We start from the raw sequence: 23,328 nt of genomic DNA, 5'->3' as shown, positions 1-23,328 counted from the left end.
CTTTTTTAGAACTGTCAAAACGATTTTCTAATATGGAATTTATATGAAAACGTGTATAGTGACGTCACGGTCAATTCACCTACTTTTTATGTTTCAACCCAATTTATTAAACAGAAATAGTAATTAAAAATAACTGCTATCTATATTTTTCTAATAATTATCTGGTGCTTTATTTCGTGCACGGTGTGAAATTAGTATTTTATGCAACCGTTGTTTAAGAGAGGTCAAAAAAGGCGAGTGGCGTGAGTAACAATTTGAGGCGAAGCCTAAAATTGTTAATAAAGACGCCACGAGTATTTTTTGACTCAGGTAAACAACGTTGCATAAGTACAATACTTTTTCTACGACCAAGCACTTACTTAGAAATAAATTGTAAATTTAACAAATATTTTTAATTCAAGAAGTAGCAAAAATGGAGGGCACGGGCGGGAAAAGAATGAATGAATTAATGAAATAAATAAAAAACATGTCTATGGTTCACTTATTTGTCGGAGATGACGTTTAAAATAAGGTTGGCAACACTATATTTCATTCAATATTTTTTAAGTGGTCATTACACGAAGTATCGTAAAATCGCCAAAAAGATACTGCGTGTATGCACAAATTCTTTTTTGGGGAATAGACTAAAGACTTGTCTTGACAACTATAAGGTAGGGTTTTAAAGATGTGTGCACGACCCTTTAAATGACAAATAAAAGTACGGGAGTAGAAAAAAGTTATTTAAAGTAGAGGAAAGTACCTAATTGTAAACAGTGCCCGTAATGACACCTAACATCGAGCATCGGTGACCTCTGCCCCTTTAGGTGTTTTTATACGGAAACTATTTATTGTAAACTACGAGTACAAATATGTAAAATATTGCATTATTTACAAATTATGATCTGAGTCGCTTCAATGATTAGTGGATAAAAATGGTGCAAATATTTACTTCTTCGATATTTTATTTAGAACTTGGTTTGAAGCGTACCTATAATTACGAAATGTTACTTATTGATTATTATGACATCCAAAAAATTGCGTAATAATGAGCTATTTTTCGTTCTGTCTAACCTTATCTGGAATGGAAATAGTAAACAAGTTGCAAGGTAACTTCACCCATTTTTGATGGATTAATTTGAGGTTTAAGCGAAAACATGCAGTAATAATTAAAAATACTTACTTGTCAAAGTAATATTCTGAAGACGCTTGGTACAGCGTGTTAGTTTATTAGAACGCTTATTTACTATGAAAAGACCAAGACCATTGTTTTACCGGGTTCAACCATCAGCATATTTAGGCAATAAACCTCACAGCACACCTACGGTCTAAGTTAGCGGAGGGGGAATAATAATGTGTTGCTAAATTACCCGCCTGTTACATTGCATGCACGTCCACGAACGAGATTTATTCGTTCCAATTGCTATTAGACGCAATGCTTCACGCAAATAAATATAACTAGCTGTAGCCCATTGAAATTTATATGCGACGCAATGAAAGTTATTTATTTGTTGTAAGCATATTTCCTACATGTGCGGCGGTGCGTGGCGAAGGTACAATTTGATAGGCTGTTTTTCAATTTTTTTTCGATCAAACTAAGCAAATCTTGTACAATCATACGACATAATCTAAAAAACAAATATATGCCGTCGAGTCCCCACTTGATATAGTACGTATAATTTTATAGGGATTTGAAAACCATCTAGTCTAGGTTATTTTGATCATTTTTAATTTGAATGACCAGGATCTGTGACGATTTAAAGTTGTGCAAATTGTCACTGACATATTTTATTACCTACACGACAGCGTTATAATAGCTCTAATAGTTATAATAGAAAAGAAAACAATCTTTCAAAATGTCTACTACGTACCTATTTGATTTAATTATATGTAATATAGAAAATGAGACTTCAACGCCTCGGGACCCTAGCTAAATTCTGCTCTGTTCTTAAAGACATAATTCGATTGTACCCGTATTTTGAGCGGTAAAATGTTAACACTTTCTGCAACGGCCCTTTATGTCTGTAACTCGGCTCGTCACTCGAATAATGTCACAGTGCGAGTAATTCGTTTTTGATGTCTGTCCTGTAATATATTTTGCTCTAATACAAATATATTGCTGAGTCCTATACGATACGAGTACAGTACTCCTATTGTGTTGCTGCTTGTCGCGCACTGCGGCTGACGACTGACGAGATGCCCCTTAATGGTTCCGATTTGTACCGAGTAAATTGCTTCCAAACTTGAACATTTAACTAAATTATTTCCTAAGAAAGTTTATAAACCGTATGTTTTTCTAACCCCTAATAGACAAGCAATTACAAAACTTTATCTGTAACAGTCCTATAAAGTTTTACTTAGAAGTATAAGTTTAATCTAATTGCAAGTTTAGTGATAAATCAATTGGTGGCGGAAAAGTGTGTAAAGCCGATGGCGGTATTTTGGTGGCGCGTACCCTCGCCCTCCGCCCGCCTCTCTCGACCCGCGCGCTATTTTCGCGCAGACGTAACGATTGCGCCTGTGGCGCCGCGGCACGGTGGAAACTGGAATGTTTTGACAGGCCGCTAAAATGGCTGCGTGAACACGCGATCTACCACGCTTCCAAGTTAATATACGGCTTACGCTAAGTTATTACTTAACGCGCGCTTATCGAACTATGTTATAAGTGCTTGCTCGGTATCGGGTGAACCGTTCGTGAAAGAGATTTCAATGGCTCTCCACCTCGAGACTGCGTTGCAGCGAAAGTTGAACTTCAAGATGACCACGGTAAGTGCATATCGTATCGATCGGTAGCCGCGTGGTCGGAACATATGGTGGCACCTACGGCGGCGTAGCGTGCAGCCTACGCGCTACGGAGAAGTCTTACAATCTGCCAGCTACCGGCGAACTTTACTGTACGATTTAATCTGTACAGACTTTTTGTTTATATCTTACTTTTCCGCCATCTAATGAGTACTCGTAAATAAATAAAATTTAACTAAATATGATTAATTATAGTAATAATAACATTATAGCTACTAAGTAATACAAAAACAAATGTTTTGTTGATGTTCAACGTTAGGTAATTCATTTAGGCAGATCGATGGAAACGTTTCGAGGAGATGATTAAACTTTACGCCTCCACACACTTGAAAGGTTCCCTAAGTTTCAAAGGATACCTATTTACGTAATTTATAATGTCGGGATTATTACAGATGTGTGAAGATTATACGTTTGAAGGTATATTAATTAGAATATAAATATGAACATGATTAATTTGTGGAGTTTGTAAGATTTAAAACATTATTAAACGCTTTGACGGCTTCTATGTAGGTATTTGATTATTTCGGTGTTCTTATAATTTAACTTAGTCTTCATAGGTATAATTTCAGGTTCAGATAAGTTTACGTTAGGGTTTAAGTTTGTGTTATTGTTGAGTACTTGTTGCACAGGTATGTACGTGATTTAGTATCATAAAGCTTTCCATATGGAATAATAGGTCGGTTGCCTCCAGATAGGCGGCACTTAGATAGGTATCTCCCACTCAATTCTGAGCCATGGCGAGTGCCGATTATCTGCAAATGTAATACTTTTAATACTTTATTGGTTTTATATCAAAAAGTATATGCTCAGATGAGAGATGTATATACCTAGTTGTATACATTTTTAAATACATATAGGTAGGTACCTATATTTTTACTAAAAGTAGGGAATGACGTTATCCAGCAGTGGAACATGATAGGCTCCCAATAATATTCATTATCTTGCCGTTATAGGGCAAATATGTCCGAGCTCCAGAAATATGTGCTTATACAGGTTGTGTTAATTTTATTATTCACTGACTTAATTTGACAGGGGGAGTACTTCAATGTATGCAAATTTTTCAATATACACGAACAAAAGCTAATGCGAAATAAAAGCAAAGCCTCGCAGGGGTAAAACGTTTACTCTACAATTGCAATTTAAGCTGAACGAAAATTTCGACGCACCAGACAAAAACCCATTTAGAGTCAAGTAGGCAGGTACACACATTCCACTCTGCGTAACGGCAAGCAAAATAAAAACACTAATCTCCTTTATGTTGGTAGCTTATGCTCCGTTTAAACGCATTTTATTAGTTATTGCTGTCCAAAGTACAACAACAAAAGGTGCTAGGTGTGTACGGCGTTTCGTACGTTCGTAGTGCCCTTTTGTATTAGATGATTGTGTTAAATCCTTTGCCTCTTTCCTGCCCGTACACGCAAGGTGAGCGCTCGAGTGAACCCGCTCGGAAGGGTCCACACTCCTTGTAGCGTATTCCTGTGCTTGAGAGCGGAGACGAGTCGAACGTTTGGGCATGTCAGAATAATTGTAACCTCTACATTCTTCAAACTTAAGTACATTCAGAAACCGCTTGGTACTGGTTTTCCCGATAGTTCGACTAGTCTGCCCGCGGTAGGCGATTGGAACAAATAATGCCCCTTGTATTAAACGACGGTTGGCACGAGCTAGTGTGTTTGTTGCTTACAATTACTATCTGTGAAGTCGTCAATGGTATTAGGCGTAATGAGATTAGGTTTTGTTGCGCACTTACTGGTTTTATTTTACTGTTTACGAGGAAAGTCTAATTGTGACGAGTCCACAGAAATAAAGTGATGTTGTTTATTCTACGGTTTACAAGTTATTTTCTTCTACTTTACGGGGCAAACACACATAGATATTGACATACTTAAGGGAAAGAAATTGTACTTTTGGTGAGCTGCTGTTTCAAATAACATAAATCTTATATGTATCTACGAGGGGTGTTCAAAATATTCTCGGTATGAGAATGAAAACAAACAAGTACGAAAAGTTTGATATTTTTATTTTTCAATATACTCCCCCCCTATGTTCATACACTTAAAAGATCGATCAATTATTTTTTTTAATCCTGCATAAAAATATTTTTTATCTTTGGTGTAAAAATGCTCCTCCACTGCCGCCTTCAATGCTTCATCATCGGAAAATTTATTTCCACGCAGATCCTTTTTAAGATTGGGGAACAAAAAGAAGTCGCTGGGGGCTAAGTCCGGACTATACGGTGGGTGAGTAACAGTTTCAAACCCACATTCAACAATAGCTGCCTTGGCAATATGAGCAGTATGGACGGGGGCGTTGTCATGCAGAAGCATAACACCTTTGGTTAACTTTCCTCGCCTCTTTTCTTTGATTGCATCCTTTAATTGACGTAGAATGTTAGCGTAGTACTGTCCTGTGATATTTACACCTTTTTCTTTATAATCGATCAGTAATACTCCTTCACAATCCCAAAATATCGTGGCCATGACCTTGCCAGCTGAAGGGATGACCTTGAACTTCTTGGGATGAGCTGAACCCTTAATGTGCCACTGCATGGACTCTTGTTTACTCTCTGGGTCATAATGATGAACCCAGGTTTCATCTCCAGTAACTATTCTTTGCAGCACCTCATCAGGATTTTCACCGCACAGGTCAATAAAATCGGAACAACAAGCTACACGCATGTCTTTTTGAAGCCGAGTCAGCATTCGCGGAACCCATCTTGCACTTACTTTTGACATATTAAGATGGTCATGGATAATATCATGTACGGTACCAATAGAGAGATTGGTTACTTGTGCTATAGATTTTACCTTCACTCGACCATCTTCCAATATAAGTTTTTCCACTTTATCAATATTTTCTTGTGAAGTAGCTACTACAGGCCGGCCAGGTCTAGGGTCGTCTTCAACACTCTCCCTTCCACGTTTAAACTCGCTTGACCACTTTTGAATGGTAGATAAAGAAGGAGCAGACTCACGGTAAACACAATCCATTTCCTCTTTTATAGTTTTTTGATTTTTACCCTGTTTTGTCAAGAATTTTATCACGCATCGATGTTCTAATTTAGTTAACATTGTCAATTCCCACATGATGTTCATGTTTGTTCAGCAATTGCAGAAAAACAAAAGAACATCTCGGTTCGAATTATACTTTTTTTTAATGTCAATGAATAAACCTTAGCGGCCAGTAACGAAAGAAATTTTAGAAGAGGTTGTAAGATATCAATACCGAGAATATTTTGAACGCCCCTCGTATTACACGGTTATTACACTGATGCAACTTCGCACTACGAAAGGTCTCTCCAAAGTGTGAGCGTAGCAGCACTATGTGCGTATAAAGATAAAAGATAGTTTATTCAAGTAGGCATAATTACAATGCGCTTATGAACGTCAAATAAAGCTAGGTAGACCGTATATAGTGATGTCCCACTCGCACACCGGAGCGGCGTTCAAATTCGCATGCAATGTGAAAACCGTTTTAGTATTGCTTTTACTATATTATATCTACTAATTCGAATCGTTTTACTCAGTAATGCTTAGTACCCACAAGGTAACTTTTACCAAATAACGGTATTCGGACGATAGATTTCCGTGCTGAAAACCGTTAAAGAGAAACATAATTTATAGCTTTCTTTACTTACACATAAGCGCCACTGTGAAGTATTTTTAGCATTCAATAGGTGTTCTCAACAAAAGGAACACACATAAATCACTCCTTACCTTTCCTTATGAAATGCCTCGGAATTGAAAAGATTCCCTTTCATAACAGTTGTTTGGTAACCCACGCACTTTACACAACTCTCGAATACTAACAAAAAACGCATTTACACGCCTTTCCTGTATACGGTACTATTATTTTATAATACGTAGAACGTAATATAATTGAATAAGTTGGTAAGTAGTTATAATACTCGTACTTAATCTATTTTATAGTAAAGTTTATTCTGACAAGAGGTCTGGTGTACGTCAACAACAGAATATTATTACGAGGATCCTTACCGACGTACTTACACGTAGGTACCTAAATAGGGTACGAATACGAGTATAATAGCAATTCCTACTAAAGTAAACATTAAATTTTACCTCCGTTAATTTTAATCCGAAAACAAGTTAACACATAGGTATATTATCACATTTGTTATTAACCTTTTCGACGCCGTGTCAAACACAAAAGCTGTCACGCTGACGCCACGTCACCGAAGTGTCAAAACTGATATTGAACTTTATGCATATGCACGTAGGTCTATGTTGCTCTGTGGTCTGTGACCGATTAATCGGTCATTGGCGTCCAAAAGGTTATGGAAAAAAGTAAAAGACCTAGATTGTAAGAAAATAAAAGCATTGCCAGTGTCAATTTTTTTCTCAATAATTGGGAAACAAATCTAAGAAAAAATAGACAAATTGTGTCATCACACGTCATTAGAGCAGGTCATGGCCTTATCCATTTTGTACGTATTTGAGACCACTGTGCAACTTGAAACTTATTGTGTAACAAATTAAATTAAGATCAACATTACGAGCCAAACAAGATATATGATTATCGGACTTGTACATGCTGCCTACTGAATACGTTATTGCTTCTAACACATCGGAAAATCGAGTTCGATTGCGAAAATATGCTTTCCCCAATTCGTGCATGTTATTCCATATGAAACACATGTTTTCCATAAACGACGCAAACAACATGTAAATGCCAGGTTTTTCGGAGTTTCGGTAGCAGCCAGCACGAAAGCCGATTAGTTCGCTCGCGACTGCCTCTCGGCGACATCACAGTACTTAGCCACTTGTTTGTTGTTCTTAATGAGCAGTGCCAGCCAACTTCGGCCTGTTTTCGCCTCAATTAAGACGGAAAACATGACCGGAGTGTCATTACCCACTTTGGTTTGCTATACTTGACTTAAAGCTTTCTGAAACGTCGGAGTGTTTCAGTTCAGTTAAGAAAGTTAGGTCTGTTCAAGGATTTGACGAGTGCAATTTGTTAGGAGCGTAGTAACGTAGTTGCGCGCAGTTTGCTTTGATAGAGCGCTAAGCCCCTTGTCACTTAATTTTGCCGAGTGTCTGGGCATTTGCTATTCGTTTTCGACAGCGCTAGTAAAATTCGGCGCAGTCTGAAGGACAAATGATATTCTAAAGGCAATTACGTCAATATCTGCAACTTATTACATAAAACCGTTGTCTGTATTCGAGGGAGACATTTTACGCTTCGTCTCCGGAGTCCGGGTTACAGATCCTCTAATGGAATTGATTAGTTGCGTTGTTTTAGGACTTGGATAGGTTTCGGCCTTTAGTTTACCGACGTGTAAAAATATGTTACATCACTTTTAAGTCACATTTAGAACACTTGAATAGTAATAGACAAACCAAAACTTAATTTATCTAAGTCTTACTTAATGGCAATAATAGAACTTACTAAAGAAGACTAGACGGTAGCGGCGTTATTCATAAACGTCTGCTAAGTTAATCAGTTGATGATCGTCGTTTGTCCCTATCTGTCGTTATGTCATAGAGAGGGACAAACGATGAGCATCAGCTGATTAACTTAGCAGACCTTTATGAATAACGCCGGTAGTTTTATGTATGTCAGTAAGGTATATTGGATTGGTTGTTGGCAGAGATGTACAAAATGGTTTTAAAAAAGCATTTAAATACAAAATGCAAAATACTTTTCAGATTTACTATTTCAAATGCAAAATACCAAATAGTTTTGCGTTTTGTATTTCAAATGCTAAATACAAAATAGGTATTTTCAAAATACTTTTTCAAAATAAAATACCTTTTGACCAAATCTCAGATATTTTTATTTATTTTAGGTACTTATTTATCATGAGAAATAGAGACACAATGCCGAGCCAAACAAAAACGTCTAATAACATGGCACCTTATGCATGACATTTTGGTCATATTTATCAGTAGGTACGCGTATCAATAATGTAAATCATGTAAATGTTTACATTATCTAAATTATCTTGTTGTAGTACAGTACCATGTATGTACAGTACATAGCCGTTCCAGTATTGTAGGGATAACAACAACACTTCAATATCATAAAAGTAGGTAATCAAATCAAATCAGTAACCACTTCACCAGCACCAGCAAACAATAAATCAGTGAAATCGAATCGTCGGCGTCAGCGGCGTTGCGTTTCATAGCCATAGATCATGTTCGTCGTTTTCGTTTGACATTGACACTAGTCAGACATAATAGCCGGTTTAGACTCTCGCGCGATCCACGAGACGAGCCGCGAGCCGCGCCACGAAACGCGAGTGTAAGCGGTGGACTCGCGGCTCGTCTCGTGGCTCGCAAGCTCGTCGAGCTAATATAATTTAAACACTAACGGCACGGCATAAGGTTTATAACCGAATGACAAGCCGAACGCGAGTGCGTCGAGGCGAGCCACGAGCCGAGCCGCGAGCCGCAAGTCTAAACGACTATTGAGACCGTGCACGATGGCAGCGCCGCCTAGCGTTCGCAACGTGGTCGGCGCTGTCAAATAGCGAGCGCAACAAAATAAAGATTATTCCTTAAAAATATTTACTATAATGTACTTAACAATGTGCGGAATCTATTCGTATTTAATGTTAAATACACTTGATTTTTGCTTTAGTGAAAACAGTAAGAATTATCTGTGTATTTTATATTATTCGGTCAATATCCTTCGTTGTTGTTTCGTTACAAATTCAATGAATAAACGCATGTTTCACTATGTTTTGATGACTCACTTAGTGATCCTTTTCCTGGGGATACGTACGATGCTTGCAATTATAAAAACTTTGACCTTTTTCACAGGTTTTAATCAACACATTTTATGTTAAAAATGTATGTTCTCCCGCTTAAGGCACAATGTCTGTTGTGACACTTGTGACAGACGACAGATAACCCTACGTGCCAAAAGTGTGCTTTTGACGGGCTTTAAATAACTAATATTACAATCACTTAATGTTGGTACACTGTATTAGCTATTTTATTATAGTAGTTTATGCAACAGTGATATAATAAGGGTTCTTAAAATTCAAGGGTCGAAGTTACAAAACGAGACGTAGTCGAGTTTTGTAAAAAAAGACCCGAGAATTTTAAGAACCAATTATGAGCTGTTGCATACATTACTTTTTCTATGACAGCTGCAGCAAAAAAAAAAAAAAAAAAGAGTTATTATTAAAAAAAAAAAAGAGTTATTATTAAAAAAAAAAGAGTTATTATAAAAAAAAAGAGTTATTATTTTAAAAAAAATGAGTTATTATTTAAAAAAAAAAGAGTTATTATTGTAAATGAAAACATACCTCTTTCAATCAAGATGATCGGAACTTGTATCTTTAAAAAAAATAAAGCAGTTGTATTATACTCATAAGATGACTGCTAGCAGTCATCTTATGAGCCTATAGACAAAGCATTCAAATGACATTGCTTTAGATATCACTGTCAGTCATTTAATTGACACATTTAAGTGCTGGAGTAGAAAAACATACAAGAAAAACTGTGTTGACATAGACTAGATAAAATGTTTAGCCATTACGTTGTTAAGCCTGGAATAGTACTATATGGTATAAAAAGCTAATATCTAGCTCGGCGTTGAAAATATACAAAATTTACTATTACGGTTTCGTCCAGTATTATTGCAGTTTACCACACAATAGCTATCGTGACCAATTTTTATCGTAAGTATGATTATAAAGCTAAAATAACTGAGAAGTATGGGAATTGACAGAAACACTGATACCAATCTTGTCATTATTGGCCACATCAAGCGCTGCGATCGTTTCGGCTTCCCCTACGGGTGCTTTGCACGGAGCGATTAAGGCGCGCACTCTGACTGGCATGGCTAGCAGTAGGCGCCTCTATCGGTCAAATTCGGCAATACAAGCGTCATTCGTTCATTTCATTTTGTTTGACTGGTAATGTTGGCTAAACTTAATCACAAAGTATTTTGCATTTTGAAATGAATGCAAAATGCAAAATACATCTCGAAAAGTATTTCAAATAAAATACAAAATGCTTTTTACTAAAAGGCATTTAAATGCAAAATACAAAATAGGTATTTTGCATTTTGTATTTGCATTTTAAATAGAAGTATTTCAAATAAATCGCATCTCTGGTTGTTGGAGTTGTGGAAATGACCCCACGACCTTATAGGCAGTATAATTTGTATTATTGGTACTAATAACTACGTTATCATTCATATGAGGTGAAATCGTGAGCAATATATCTCAGGAGGATTGAAAAAGAGAATGCAGTCTTTACCCAGAAATGGGACTTACAAACATGCTAAAAATTGACATGTTTTGTTGAATAAATTTGTTGATACAATGCGGTGAGAGGCGTTGACTCGTGTGGCCCATTCTTAACGAGGTAAACGAGGTCTTTGCCCGCTGTCCACGTGCAATAGCTGCCAACTTAACGGTAAATACTATAATACCTACCACATTTAATTATCAAAATATACTACAAATACTAAATGCCAATATAAATTTGTTTTAAGTTAAAACAAATTTATTAATTAATTTAAAACTTTTAACCACCCGTTTGCAGCGTGGTCGCCAAATGTATTAGGCAGTAAGTAAAGTTTGGTTAAGAGAAATAATTTAATATGATACTTTTAGTTTTCCGTACATATTGGGTAACTAATTACTGCCTACCTGCTTAGACCACTATGCGCACTAATCAAGATTCTCTTGCTGAGAATAAGAGTAGCTGTGTACATTTTAATAGACGATGTACCGTAAAATGGGGTGAGTAGGGATTACGGGGGCAGTTGGGTTATGAATGGGGAGAGAAGGGATGACAGAGGGGTGAGTTGGTTTTTACAGGCTACTGCTACGTATATTATATATTCTAATAACAAATCAAGCCATTATAATGTTCATAATCCCAAAGTGTCGATGCAACAATTTTCAAAACTCACCTTAATAGGAAATCCCTCCTCACTCCAACTACTGGGTGAGCTGGGATTTCCTACTATTTCATGTTTATCTTTAAAGTTATGAAATGGAACTACACAAAATCATAAATAAACCAAAATACAAACGACCGGAACATTTATTATGTATATAAATTGGTTTTTGCCACATGTAAAAATAAAGTTTTATCGAGGTTTGTATGTCAGTTTTGTCCCTACTCACCCCATTTTACGGTACGCCGCCTAAAACGTCAAACAGCGACCATTAAGTACAGTATTATGAAAAGACCGAACCCTAGTAATGAATTTTGAATATGATCAACCCGTAATGAATGGAGAATTGGACCCAAGACGATCTTGAAGTAGAAACGGCAAACCTCAACGTGGAGAAAGCGGACAGTGAATCGAATTACACTAAACTTTACTTCTATTAGGTTTGGTTAACGATCATTGGATTAGGATCGTCTTGTCGTCCGAAACTTGCTAACTTTGATTTATGAGACGCTCTCTTAGCACGTTTCTGTTGTAACTGGTTGTTGTTTTAAAAGTTTTTAATAAACCTGTTGCACAGTTCGGAAAAGTAACTAATTATCGTACTAAAACAATGTTTAATCGTATTTAATGAGATCACTAAATACTCGTACCAATTAACAAACAAGAAAATGAATAAATAAATTGTTAACTATTATTATTTAATCGTATGGCGAACATATTGTAATAATAGAAACAAATATAATTATAGATGTCTACACTAAAACCATTCAACCATTATAACTTGTTTTTATTTAAATTGTTTATGTACATCTGTGTTGAGGTAAGATCATTTTTGGCTGTTTAGTTTCAATCCAACTTCCAGAGAACTAACGATATTCAGGTCTAAACATATGTAGGAGGCCTGTCCTTAACATTTGAGAACAGAAGAGGTACCTATAATACATTTTGTTCTGTAGGTATCTGTATGGCCCAAATATTATTAAGATTGAAATAATAAAGATAAATGAACTTTAAATCAATGTCAATTACACGTACGTGTAATGGAGCAGATGTTTAAGAATAGTAGTAATAGTAGCACAATTTAGATACCTACCTACCTACTACCTTTTTTTTTCTTTGTTTTCATGTTGTGGCGTTAAAATAAATGTATTTCTTCTTCTTCTTCTTCTTCTACTTATGTACATTTAAAGTCACTATCGATCATTCATAAATACGGTTGATATTCAAACATATTACCAAGCTAATTCACCTTAAGGAAAATTACACTCAACACAAGCTTTTTTTTAAATTCAATGTCAAATGAGAATCGGCCCTTAACTGGCATATCGTTCGCTATCAAGTAAAGGCTCACGCTCAGGGTTTGCAATCCGGATCCGAAATGTATGCAATTATCCGAATCTGGATCCGGATCCGCGGATATTCCCATACATTATCATACACGCTAGACCGGGCCGTGCCCGGGCCGAGGCGTCCGACATATCATTTTCTATGACGGCTGATCGGTGATAACGTCGGCCCGGTCTAGCGTTAGTCATCCTTAACATGATTTGTCAAGAATGAAGATTTGTCAAAATTGTTTGCAATTGACATTTCATTTCGAATAATATCTCACATATACTTTATTCATGTAGGCCTAGCAACAAGCACTTATGAATCGTAGCTATCACTTATTATAAAGATCAAATCTTATTGTTTTGTTTTTCAGATTTGTTTGAAATTTATACAGGGTGCTTCCTGTAACAGGAGCAATAAATTAAACTAAAGGCTGTACTCCTCAAACTGACCAACATTTGTTCAGCAACTTTTAAAAATTATGAATCCTTTAGACTTCCTCTTTTTCATATAAAATAAATATTGCCTCCAATGTACGCTGACATCAGTGTGTTTGACGTTGCTTGTCACGCTTTAAACATAACAAAATTTGCAATACATTGCGTCTTAGAATAAACTTAAAAGTGTAATAAAAATCAAAACATTAGTTATTTTCAAAAGTTGCTGAACAAATGTTGGTCAGTTTGAGGACTACAGCCTACAGTTTGATTTATTGCTCCTGTTACAGGAAGCACCCTGTATAATATAATTTTGACACATAAGAAATTTATTATAGCTAGTCGTAATTAACGATTTTAATAAAACAGGGTATACTTGGACGGTTCGTATAATTATGAGCATACCCCGCAACGGAGCTAGCAAACCCGTAGCATATGACAGTTTTGTGTCAGGGTTGACGATTCTGATGAACCATTTTGCTTTAACTTTATTGTATGTAAGATTAATAAAATTGATCGAGAACCTTGTTGACCCTCTTCCGATATAACCCGGTTGAATTTACTGTCAAATAATATAAATTAACAGGTCAATGTCAATATTAGATGCGTCTCAATGTATCTGTTATTTTGTTTATAAAATCACGTTTTTTTTTTCGCATTTATTTCAAATATTAACATGGAATTTTTATTGCTTGATAATATTGGTGTGTTTGAAAACAAAGAAAATATATTTTTTGTACTTTAGTTTATGCGTAGTAGTGATAACCCTGACGTACAACTGCTACAGATTTGCTAGCTCGGTTGCGAGGTATGATATGAGTTCCTTAGGCTTCCGGAAATGAACATACACTCCTGAAACTTAGAAGCAGTTGTATCGTTTTTGATTTTGGTACCCATAGTTTCAAATTAAAAGTTGAAAATAGGAGGCGAATCATTTTATTCCCCATAATGTGAATCACAGCCAATTGAAGTGGAAGTAATCTGTTCTCGAAGGTGGCAACTACGTCACTTGACTCTTGATAGGTTAACTCAGACTTCCTCCCATAGAGACTCTGCTTTACCGGTAGATGCAATAATCAGTTGCATTTACATCATTTTATATTACAACACTATAAGTATGTTTATATTGCTTACTTATATTCCAATAAATTATATTAACTTTCATGCATGTTGCACTCGTAGATCTAGTCGACCGGACAGATAAATATATACAATGTTTCTAACACTTGATCAGATTCTAAAAAGCTAAATTAGAATAAATATAATTACATACATATATAAACGTGTTACTATTTATCTATGGAAATTTTACTTTAAATTTCCTTATTCAGTGCAGTAATGCTTGTTACTTATTTTGTTTAAATGGTTTAAAAAGCATAAAAAACACTGTCATATTTGTCATGAATAGAAATCGAGGCATTCTTTAAAATGTTGACTGCAATTAGTTCCCCTTTAAATTTCTTGGCTTGTTTAATTAAAAAAGGGAAATAATTAATGAACACTGCTAATTGCGAGTGCTCAGAAGTGAAATATGAGTATTAATTTTATTTTAGGACCTTAAATGCTCATAATGAGTAAGGGCAAGTGTACGTTTTGACACGAAAGGTGCAAGAACTTAATGCTCGGCTGCACACGATGTCGATCACTGTATTGAAACGAAAAGTCTTTCAGATTTCTTATTTTATATGCATTTTCATTTATTAATAATCTGTCATTCTTATATTTTTATAAGTTCTTGCGACGATATTTAATTTATTAATTATTGTAGCCTAGCACTGTCGTAATAATGAGAGACACGACCAATTACGTTAATGCATTTCTATAGATTATTGGGCCACTATTACGTCTGAAAGTACGTGCCAAAAACGTACGTACCGTAAAATGGGGTGAGTAGGGTCAAAACTGAAATTCAAACCTCGATAACATTTTATTTTTCATATGAAAACTGAATGGTGTATATAATAAGTGTTCCGGACGTTTGTATTTTAGTTTTTATTAGGGTTCCGTAGCCAAATGGCAAAAAACGGAACCCTTATAGATTCGTCATGTCTGTCTGTCTGTCCGTCTGTCTGTCCGTCTGTATGTCACAGCCACTTTTCTCCGAAACTATAAGAACTATACTGTTGAAACTTGGTAAGATGTAGATGTATTCTGTGAACCGCATTAAGATTTTCACACAAAAATAGAAAAAAAACAATAAATTTTTGGGGTTCCCCATACTTCGAACTGAAACTCAAAAATTTTTTTTTCATCAAACCCATACGTGTGGGGTATCTATGGATAGGTCTTCAAAAATGATATTGAGGTTCCTAATATCATTTTTTTCTAAACTGAATAGTTTGCGCGAGAGACACTTCCAAAGTGGTAAAATGTGTCCCCCCCCCCTGTAACTTCTAAAATAAGAGAATGATAAAACTAAAAAAAATATATGATGTACATTACCATGTAAACTTCCACCGAAAATTGGTTTGAACGAGATCTAGTAAGTAGTTTTTTTTTATACGTCATAAATCGCCTAAATACGGAACCCTTCATGGGCGAGTCCGACTCGCACTTGGCCGCTTTTTTTATTTTGGGTAGTTCCATTTCATAACTTTGACGATAAAGAGGAAAACCCACCTCACCCCATAGTGCCTCGTATTTGGGGTGAGAGGGGTTTATATACAAAGGTGATTTTGGAAGATTGTTGGATCAATTTTTTATTATTATGCGTATTACTATAGCTCCATTTTAAATTGGAATACATTATTTTTGTAGCAGTAGCCTTAAAATCCCTTCTCACCCCCCTCTCAAACCTTCTCTCCCCATTCATAACCCACCTCTCCCCGCGAAACCTACTCACCCCGTTTTACTGTATTTAATTTGTGTATAAATAGCGATGTAAAGCCAATCGCGGCCGGCTATTGAACTGAGGCGCCTGAGGGAGGTGCGTTCGTAAATTGATTGTTACAATAGTTCAGGATAGTATAAACAATATGAAACTCAACTTTTCCTATTTGATAAAACCTTTGTACATTCTATGTTTTTCGATGACACACGCTAATTAATTGTGCTTATCTAAAAAGGCGTACTACTAAACAAACTCTAAATGAATCATAAAGGGTCCATAGTGAATGTAATATTTCTTGGATTAACGATGACTCAGACACTACATACTCGTATGTTCAGAACCACTACGTATACGTTTACGTATCTATGTATCGTTCGTGTACGATGGGAGGTCTGCTGCTGATTTTCCCATTGAGGTATATACAAGAGACGACATCTCGAACACAATGTTTCCGCACCTCAGAGAAGTGCATGCACTTCTTTGCTTTTAGTACGTCACCGACCACTGACGAGATGCCACACGTGTACAGAAAATTTAAAAAAAAAATAAAAATTAAAAAATGCCTGTCGTGCGTGTTAAAAAGTTGCAACAATAGCAAAAGAAAATATAATAAAAGGGATGGAATAACATTTCACCGGAAAGCAATGGAATAACTGTTGATTTACTATTATTTAGTTTTCAAAGTAAATGTTTGGTCGTAGAAAAAGTATTGTAATGCAACGTTGTTTAACTGAGTCAAAAAATACTCGTGGCGTCTTTATTAACAATTTTCGGCTTCGCATGCATGCATGCACTTCTCTGAGGTGCGAAAACATTTTGTTCGGGATGTCGTTCCAGAGATCCTAGGGCTGGCTCATTTCTTGGCCAAAGAATCGGAGTTGCCATTCAGCGGGAGAATGTAGCCAGCATTATGGGCACACTTCCGCAGGGATCGGATCTGGGAGACTATTTGTGTTAAGTAGTTGTAATTTAGTTTTTATTTAATTGTAATTTATTTTATAAGGTGAATTTAATGACCAATGTGTTGAAATGTATTTGTAAGAGTAAGATAATTAAATAAAGTAATTTGTTTAGCAGTTATTCATAAATTAAAATCATATCCATATATATATATATATATATATTTACATTAATTTGAATATTGATAAGGTTATTTACTTGCAGTGGCCCTCGGACCACTCACTCCGCTCCTGATAACGTTCCATTCTTTTAATTTATGCCCCGAGGCGACAGCTCTGACGCGCCTGTTTCCGCTAAGATTAGGGCGGCGCGGCGACTGACGGCTGAGGCATCAATTTGTTATTTTGAGACTGGCAGACTTTAATATGTCAAGTTTTCGTTTAAAGTCTTTAAGATAAATGTCGTGAAACGAGCATTAGAACAGTTTAATGGTTACACTTTGTTTATTTTACTTGCTTCTCGTTGTACATTTTACAATACGAGTTAGTGAAATTCAATCTACCCGTGCTTTTGCCGTACTGAACATTTTGCAGTTTATAAACTGCAAAAGGTATACCGTTTAATAAAAGTAGGTACCCAAAACGGGTTGACTGCTTATCAAAAGCCTTGCATGGTAAGCGATGAGATCTCCAGATTAAATCACGTAATACTTTTGTCACGTATCGTCTGTATCGTGAGTGGCCATAGTTGTGTTTGCCTTACAAGGTGGTTCCTGGGGCTTACAGACAGTGTACCTTAAGAACTTGAAAAACCTTGTTTGTTTTTAAGTTTGTGTTCTTTTATTTCGAGGTAGATTCCGTAGATTCCCCAAGCACTCTGATTTGGTATTATGTAGTGTATATTCTTGTAATACTTGGTATAAGTAGGTAGGAATTTATGTATTTGGTATACACACGTACCTACATATATTGCTCTTATGGTCATTGACAGTAGGCCTTCTGTAAACATAAACACTGAGCAACGCGTATTGATAATAAATAAGCCATTTGTTTACCTCGTGTCTGGAAGGAAATTAATCACTAGTTCAACATAATTATTTCCATTTAACTAAGATAATGTGGTGATTGTAGTATTTTCTGTGGTAAATACCTATTTACACGACAATTAGAACATAATTATTATCAATAGTATTATCTAGCCAAAAATATTTTTGGCTACCTAACCTACTTATTGCTTTTGTAAATTGGTCATAATCTATTGGTTATAATTCCAAGAAAGAATTAGTTAGGTACGTCCTTAAAATTCTTATATTATTTTAGCTATTGGTTCTAAGTGCGACGAGTAGATGTATAGAATCTACTATATCTACTTGAACCTTTCTGCGTACTATTAAGTGCCTAAGTATTTTGACGGGTTTAGTGTCTTTAAATCCTGGTTGCCCTGAAAACCAGCGCCATGGCTAAGTATCTTAGACATAGGCATATGCTGAGTGGCATCCATTTTGGTGTTAAAATATATTAGAATAAGATGTATTATAGGTTAAGTTTTATGTTTTACAACAAATAAAGTTTTTCTATTTCTAAATCAATCACGAATAGATATGACATATCTCCCGTCTCTTAGCGTTTGTTATTTTATTTAGCAAAACAGAACTACATTTCCTACCGCCACGATTTTGTTATTTGTTTGTTTATATAGTGGCAGTGAATTACGACATCCACGCCTACGCGTTTCGTCTGGGTCGAAGATAGAGCTGGCTAGATAGAATTAGAGATGCTAGGCACTTAATAAAAATATTCTACCTATCGCTATGGTGTATGGTGTATACATGCATCCAAATTTGGGTAAAGATAACCTCCTTTTTTAAGTCGTTTAAAAATGGACACTATATGCTTAATAACATATAAGTTATAATCGTATGTGTAAGATGAAACAAGTACCTAATGTTGAAATGGACGCATCCGTGTCGAAGTCTAATCAAAAATAAACCGTAGCATAAATGAAAAAAAATCACAGTAAAGTAATAAACGATGATAGTTAGACTAATGGGTATTTGTGTTTAGGCTCGTGCCGATAATGCCGCTGACGGACGTTACAAGCGCCAGATGTGCGTTATCAAAACTTTGTACCGCTGCCCGTGTATTCCGAGACCACAGATGAGTCGAATATTCCTATAAACCTGTGTAACTGTTACTTCGAGATACGATACAACTTAGAGTCTACTTATACTGGTTTGTGTAAGTCGCCTGTGCTCGGTAAACGGTGGGAAGTACATCCCTGCAACAGTTTTTGTGCGGTGAGTGATGAGGATACAGCGAGGGTTCATTTACTATCATTCACTCTGCAGAAATACTGCAGCTGGGACTATAACAAACATGAGCAAGCGAAATTTTTAATTAATCAACCTCTGACTAAAAGCTAATAGAATAAGAGGAAGGTGTAGCAAACGATAATGGGAGATTTTGGTCTAGCATCTACATTTCCACATGTTTTATGAGACAAGGGTGAATATTGGCCTTTAAGTCGCCATTTAATCTAGTAGCAATGTCATTAATGAAAAGTGGACCATTATAAGATAAATACCTATATTAATATATAGCATCCATTTAGCACCGTATAAGCTCGATAAGTTTCGTGCTGATTACCTATTATTTTGTTACATTAGCACAATACACTCTCTTTTAGCTACCTACACGTGAAATAAGATTAGTACCTAATACAATAAGAAAAATAAAGGTCAAATATACCCATTAAGCCTAATCTAAGTGTGATAACAGCTATTAATTGCTACAGTTCGAATCGTAATTATTTTTTTATTATAAAAAATCATTTGTATGGGAATTATTTAGCAATTATATTTTAAATTATGCTGGTTTTTTGTAATTAAAATGTACTTTCATTTGATCTACTGTTCACTGGTTTCAGCTCAATTTAAGTCGAATTTAAATTGGTTTAATAACAGTTAATATCGTATAATATCTTTTAATAGCTTAACTTCATAAAGTTTCTGTTATTGATGACTTTTTAAATATAATAGTAGGTGGAGTTGGGTGAAAACACGTATTTCTTCGTTACTGATTAGCATTTTAATAAGTTTTTTTAATTTAAACAGTGGCATTTTAATAATAAAACTGATTTGATGGCCAATGTTTTTATTCCCGTATTACTAACGTAACGACGTTGGATCAGTGTTGTTAATAAAGCTTATTATTACGCAATTCTCAAATATAGTATATTTGAGAATTGTATTTATTTTTTTACGCGTATAGATGTAAAAAATCGTCTTTGCCGCCTTTGAGCCGTTAAGCCTCGAGAGTCTTAAGGGTTCGAGTCTTTAAGCCTCAAAATGAGCGTTATTCACAACACTACGATGGATACGATACGAGTACATCAGTAGGTACAGTCGGCGTCAATAGTAGTGGATGGGCTCTGTGATAGTGACCATCATTCGACGCGATTGGTATCGCTAGTCAGAGAAAAAACGCATAGACTGAATATTAAGGCTGAAGGCATGAATTTAGACGAAAGGGGACGAAGTCATGTGACCGCTTTTCAATACAAACCTAGTCCCCATTGTCCTCTCTGGATATTAAGATTATAGCAAATATATTTACTTAATTAAGTATTTTATTCAACTTTACTTTGACAAATGACTCATTATAATTTTTCAGCTGACATGTGCAATGCGGACCACAGAATCGATGTAATTATTAATTAGTATTGTCTGTCCGCATTCATGTGCACCACAGATCACTTCACATTACGAGTAGGTACACCAACTATAGAGCATAATTATATTATATTCGAATTTGTTATATAAGCATAGTCCTACCATGCTTATTATCTCATCTCCTATACACCACTTTTTTCCAGGTTAGACATTTTATAACCTCAGAACTAATGGTAACTTTTCCCAACAAAATTTAATCTGAGTAACTATTATGCACTGAATTATACATAGTGCCGTTTACATAATTATTGTACCGCAGCTAACCCTCCCGCTTCTTTGAGTCCCGAAGTTCACGATTTAGTGTATAAGCTATAAGTATATCTAATGCGAACACTTCATAATGCGAAGTCTACATAAGGTAGTCTATTACGACATGCACTAATTGCCGGGATCTTGTCCCGGGTGATGAATTGATACCAGTGAGCCGCTGACGCGCTTCGCGTTTGGTAATTGCACCCGCACCCAGTCACACCACGCTTGCATAGACAAAACGTGCGTTTGTATTAAAAATGGGATGTATAGTTAGTCGAACCAATTTGTCAGTAAATAAGAACAAAAAAAACTACACTCATCCTTTTCTTCTGGGTGCTTGCTAGTACTAGTGTAAGATCAAGAATCAAGATACATAGTTAGTATGATTCTCTCTGTCTATGTTTGAAATGGGACAGTCCTTTGTCAAACTATAATTATTATTACTAAAATAAATTATAGAACACACCTGGGTGAATCAATTTTTAAATGTCCACATTATGAAATCGTGGATTTTTATTTTTAGTTCTTATTTTCCATATTTATATATTTTATTTTAAAGATAATGTTCTCTTGTTTATGATTATGCATACAGCAGAGCTGTTTCTTTAAGAATTTAGTGAATTTGGCTAAAAATGTTCACCAGCCCAGATCAGCCCTGTCCCCTGGGCCACTCTCCAAAAGTATTTTTAAACAAACTAGATATCAATTATTGTTTAAAAATTATTATACTTACATTCATTAAACAACGCAGTTTAATATGTTATCTTTATATATGGCATATATCTCAGGAAATCTCACAATATATCCCTTAAAAGTGTCCCCTGGACAACTCTTATTTAACAGAATCGGAACTTTTTAATTTAAACGCGAAATAGTTATAGTAATGTAAGAAAATTGCTCCTGCTACTTTCTTTTATATTGTGTTATTGTATCTTTAAACATTTATGAACTGCTCTTGAATTTAAAAAGAAATAAAATAATGATATGTGGTTTTCAATTAAGGGACAACTTAGTTGTCCCATAGACATATCTGGTTGTCCAATGGAAATATTAATAATAAATCTTAAAGATGGTTCTAAATGAAACAAATTTAGTAAAATATCAGAATGCAATAACATATATATGTATGTTAGTGCTTTCTGATAGATAATTAAATTTGTTTCATACCTTATAAAAAATCTTATCTCGTCGTTTTTGTCCAAGGGACAACCAAAATGTCCTACGGACAACCACTTCCGTTGTCCAAGTGACTAGTTGTCTGAAGGACTTTTCTAAAACTTTCAGCCGTATAATAAATATTAAGGATTTTTTTTTCACCCTTACGGTAAAATATATATTACATAGTATCTGGTACAGTGTCATTTATTGTAATATGTTAAGTATTTATGTATTTGTGCCAGTGGTCCGATGGACATGCAATAAAGCCACCCACGCTCTCCAACAGTACTCGACCGACTGACGCCGCGAGTTTCGTGTAATCAAAATGACTGGTATAGGCCTATCTGCTTACCAGAAATTTGAACTTGTTGTCAAGTATCTTACTACGTTAGCTATATTTAGATTTCATAACTAATTTATGGTTGTCCAATTGACCTGCATGGCGTGGATAATTAAAGGGACAAAATTAAAAGGCAATTTATTCATAAACCAACTAACGCAAATATAATAAATCGGTATGTTTTATTAAGTATACTTATCCATAAACATGATTGTTGAGGCCTAGGCTCCTTTCTAGTGGTGCAGGGATGCCTAAGTGGATCTTCAATGAAGACTTATTATTTTAACATGTGTACAAAGATTTTTTGTAAAATTAAATTATTTTAATACAGTAGTACAACTACAAGTACAGTTTGTCGTTTCAACGTATTTTGGAAGATTGCCGTTGGCTGCTGGTGGCAGACGTTATATACGCATCCGATCGTTGCCGATCTTCGAATTTCGGAGGCAATCGCGCTTGTTCTGTGGTTGTTTCCAACCATTCCAACAAAATTTGACCAAAACTGACCAAGGTCAGACCAAGGGCAGACGGTTTAGCAAGGGCTTTAGCTAGTGAAAAATATTTGTAGTGCGTTTGTGTGCAAACAGTAAATAGAAGAAAATAAATTAACTAATGAGTTAATGCCTAATCACTGTAATCACATAACTAAGTGCAGTCACAACACGAGATTGTTATGCCATTTAGGGTTCTT

The 23,328-nt window shown here is 35.5% G+C and overlaps 1 protein-coding gene across 4 annotated transcripts in view; it reads left to right on the top strand.

Moving 5' to 3' along the window:
* The first annotated feature begins 2,416 nt into the window (after window positions 1-2,416).
* LOC134652974 (protein alan shepard) overlaps window positions 2,417-23,328 on the top strand; it is a 208,665-nt gene continuing 187,753 nt past the window's right edge. For 2 of the 4 annotated variants that reach the window (XM_063508235.1, XM_063508234.1), the window contains exon 1: window positions 2,419-2,742. In XM_063508235.1, coding sequence (XP_063364305.1) covers window positions 2,686-2,742 — 57 coding nt within the window. In that variant the 5' untranslated portion in view covers window positions 2,419-2,685. Of the gene's footprint in view, window positions 2,743-23,328 lie in introns of all 4 variants that reach the window. The other 2 variants (XM_063508233.1, XM_063508236.1) reach the window with 2 other exon arrangements.

Source organism: Cydia amplana, chromosome 12 (genome assembly GCF_948474715.1).
Source record: "Cydia amplana chromosome 12, ilCydAmpl1.1, whole genome shotgun sequence".
Lineage (NCBI taxonomy): Eukaryota > Metazoa > Arthropoda > Insecta > Lepidoptera > Tortricidae > Cydia > Cydia amplana.
Note: the sequence above shows the minus strand (reverse complement) of the source record. Positions and strands in the feature narration are given on the sequence as shown.